General features: G+C 52.6%; 1 protein-coding gene across 1 annotated transcript in view; it reads left to right on the forward strand.

The window, feature by feature from the left end:
- Positions 1-2,188: 2,188 nt before the first annotated feature.
- Stmn3 (stathmin 3) overlaps positions 2,189-3,885 on the forward strand; it is a 3,655-nt gene continuing 1,958 nt past the window's right edge. Inside the window, exons 1-2 of the mRNA XM_015502042.2 lie at positions 2,189-2,350; positions 2,616-2,790. Of these exons, the coding sequence (XP_015357528.1) occupies positions 2,245-2,350; positions 2,616-2,790 (281 nt within the window). The 5' untranslated portion in view covers positions 2,189-2,244. The remainder of the gene's footprint in view (positions 2,351-2,615; positions 2,791-3,885) is intronic.

The following is a 3,885-nucleotide window of genomic DNA, read 5'->3' on the forward strand; positions in this document are numbered from 1 at the left end:
TTCTTGCCCATCTAAGTGTTATACAAGTTCTTGTCTGTTCCTTTGAGGGGTGCTGATATATAACCATGTATGGAAGCTGGATCACCTCTTCTGAGAGGGTCTCTCCAGCCAGGAAGGGTGAGGCATGGGCCGCAGAGCCTCCCAGACTGGAGTGGGGGGCAAGAGCACAGACACCCAGGACTGTACTCTGACATTCTCACGTCACTCCAGCAAGCTGGGTCCTGGAGTTGTGTGGAAATGGGTGACTATAGGGTGCTTACAGGATTGTTGAGCATTACTGAGATAGTGGGCCCACACTGGAGTTCAAACCATGTGAAAGGACCTGAAAGAGTTGAATTATTCCATTCTAAGAGTGGATGTGTTTCCTTTCCCCCAACAGGAGCCAGGGCCACAGTTGCCCTGACTAGCTCATTTTCTTTTCTGGTCAGATGGCAGGGACACTAGTTGGTGGCACTTGATCTGGAAGGGCAAGAAGGTGAGCTGTGCGGGGCTGGGGATGTGGCTCAAGCAGTAGCGCACTTGTCTGGCATGCGTGCAGCCCAGGTTCGATCCTCAGCACCACATACAAACAAAGATGTTGTGTCCACCAAAAACTAAAAAAAAAATAAATAAATATTAAAAATTCTCTCTCTCTCTTTAAAAAAAAAGAAAGAAAGAATTCCTTTTTAAAAAAAAAAAAAAGTGAGCTGTGGTGCTGAGTGGACAGCTCCTCCTGTCCTTGTCCAACCCTACCTGGGTGGACAGTATGTGTCTGCTGAGGGTGTGGCTTTATCTCAGGGTGACCACACTGTCCTCAGGATGAATAGAAAAGACACAGGAGAATCTGAGGGCTTCACCCAAGTCTATAGTTCAGAAAGTTTACAGTTCAGGCAGGGTGGCACACACCTGTAGTCCCAGCTACTAGGGAAGCTGAGGCAGGAGGGTCCCTTGATTTCAGGAGTTCAAGACCAGCCTGGGCAACATAGTGAGAGTATGTCTAAAAAAGATAAAAACAAAGAAGAGAAAGAAGGAGAGAGAGCTGTGGTGCTGGTCCCAGTCGTGGGAGTGGGGGTTTGGCTAGTTTTTGTGGCACAACTCCTGTGATCCCAGCTATTTGGGAGGTTGAGAGAGGAGGATCACAAGTTCGAGGCAACTTAGCAAAACCCTGTTTCAACAGAAAAAAAATAAAAGGGGCTGAGGATGTAGTTTAGTGGCAAAATGTCCATGGTTCAATTCCCAGTACAAGAAAAAAAAAAAAAGTGTGGCGGTAGTTGGTTTTGTCTGCCTGAGAGAGAGGGAGAGGAACAGGAGCTAGTGGGGGATGGGAAGTATCAAGGGCAGAAAGCCACACACCAACAAATAATCACAGAGAAATACTCAGAAAGAAAATGGGAGGGATGCACTGTGAGAGAAAGGCACAAAGACAATGACAATGACAGAATCTTAAAGAAGGGTGAACAGAGACCCAGGCTGTGTCCCCATCTGTTCAGGTGGTCATAACAAAACACCTTTGACTAGGTGGCTTCTAAACAAGAACAGTCCAGGAAGCTGGGAGTTCAAGATTCCTGAAGATTTGGTGTCTGGTGAGGTTGCTTCCTGGCTCATAGATGCATCCTCACTTTGACCTTACCTGCCAAAATGGCTGGTGGCCCTCCCTGGGTCCTGTTCTCTAAGGGTACTAATCCCACTGGAGAGTTTCACCCTCATGACCTATTCACCTCCCAAAAGCCCCACTCTTTTTTAATATTTATTTTTTAGTTTTAGGTGGACACAATATATTCATTTTATATTTATGTGGTGCTGAGGATCAAACCCACTTCCCCATGCATGCTAGGCGAGTGCTCTACCACTGAGCCACACACAGCCTCCAAAAGCCCCACTCTTAACACCAGCACACTGCCTTAGGATTTCAGCACGTGAATTTTGGGAGGACACAGACATTCAGACCAGAGCAGGCAGAAAGGGACATATAGAAAGAATAAGGCTGAGACCAAGAGTGATGCAGAAGAGTGAGCCAGGCAGAAACACCCGGAGAGAAAAGGACTCCAGGAGAGGAGAGACTGAGAGACAGAAGCACAGAAAGAACAGTGTTGGGAGATACCACCAGAGTCCAAGCTTGGAGGCAGGACGGGGAGGGGAGGGATGGAAGTCAGACAGGTGGGCACATAGTGTGATGAACAGCTCTGTCTCACAGGGTGGGAAAAATGGGACCCCGATCAGCAGACTCAGGGGTGGGGCAGTGATGGTACTGCTCACCATGGCCTCATGCCCACAGCCTACAAGGAGAAGATGAAGGAGCTGTCCGTGCTGTCACTCATCTGCTCCTGCTTCTACTCACAGCCTCACCCCAACACCATCTACCAGTATGGGGGTGAGTGGGCCCACGTTGTTGTTGGCCTGCTGGGCCAGGCCTGCCCACCTTGCCTTTCCTGCCTCCTCTGGACTCTCAAGCACCCTGGCATGGCTGGATTCTGCAGAGGGTGGCTTTGGGAGAAGGACCCAGGCCTGAGAGTCTTGCATGAGCATCTTCCCCCTTCCCTCAGCCCCTGATTGGCATGTTGCCCCACACAGGCCCCTCACTTTGCCCCCGTCCTCTGGCCGGCCCTCTTGATGCCCTGTCTGGTCTTGCCCTGCAGACATGGAGGTAAAGCAGCTGGATAAGCGGGCCTCTGGCCAGAGCTTCGAGGTCATCCTCAAGTCCCCTTCTGACCTGTCCCCAGAGAGCCCTGTGCTCTCCTCTCCCCCCAAGAGGAAGGACGCCTCCCTGGAGGAGCTGCAGAAGCGACTGGAGGCAGCTGAGGAGCGGAGGAAGGCAAGCAACTCTCTCGGCACAGGCTGCCCTGGGCCCTGCCTGGTCAGGGCATAGATCTGGGGCCCTGGAGGACTCATGATCCAAAAAGGGTCTTATCCAGGGCAGGGGAGTGTGAAGGAAGGGCCTGACATCTGAGAACCCTCAGTTGGAGCAGTCAGGGGAGCTAAATGGGCTCCAGGTTCCTTCCCCATCCCTTCCCCTACACCAGCACTTTTATGACTGAAACAGAGAGAAGGACTTGGTTTGGGAATGCAGCCCAAAAGCTCAAGTCCACTGGCTGTCCAGTGGAAAGTGGCTATCTTAGGCACAGTGACCAGGCTAAGCAGGACCCAAATCTACTGGTTAACCAAAAGTGGCTAGTGCAGGGATGAAGCCCTCTGCAGTCAATCAAAAGGCAAGAAGCATGTAATTATCCTTGGGAGCCTGGAGTCTGCCAAGGAGACCCCACCCAGGGTCACCAGGAGATGGTCTTTCTCCCAGCAGGAAGGCTAGGCAGTGTTGCTTGGGAGGGATCAACCCCAGGACAGGGCTTGTCTTGTACAGATGCTCTCAGCCCAGTGAATAGAGGGGCAGTTCTGGGCACAAGGGTGAACCACTTCAGTCCCCCAACAGTAACTTTCAGTGCCAAAGCCCGGAAAGTCCCAGGCAAACTGGGCGGTACAGTGTTGGCCCAAGCTCTTAGGATGTGTCCATGAACAACACGACAGTAGGACAAGGCGCGGGGTAGGGGCAGTCAGCTGAGAGCAGAGGAGGTACAAAGTCTGCCCTTTGCAGCAGAAGCTTTGCAGATCCCCTTCTCCCTGCCCGACCCAGGCCTGGAGATGGTCAGACTGTCCTCAGGACGGCGCCCACGGTCCAGCACCCGCAGGCCCGGGGCAGAGGAGCCACTCAGGGTTTGGCTGGCTGCCTAGCGCCAGGGAGGTGTGGCCAGGTGTGAACACAGTAGTATCCACAGGTCCTCAGGGAGCCCTTTGTGAGGGCTGAGGGTGGGTGCCAGGACGTGAGGGTGGGGGGTTCAGGACCAGCTGTCTTCAGATTGATGTTGGAAGGGCAGGGTCAGGGTTCCCAAGCCAGCCCCCATGCCACATCCATCC

This window comes from Marmota marmota, unplaced genomic scaffold, assembly GCF_001458135.2.
Source record: "Marmota marmota marmota unplaced genomic scaffold, marMar, whole genome shotgun sequence".
NCBI lineage: Eukaryota > Metazoa > Chordata > Mammalia > Rodentia > Sciuridae > Marmota > Marmota marmota.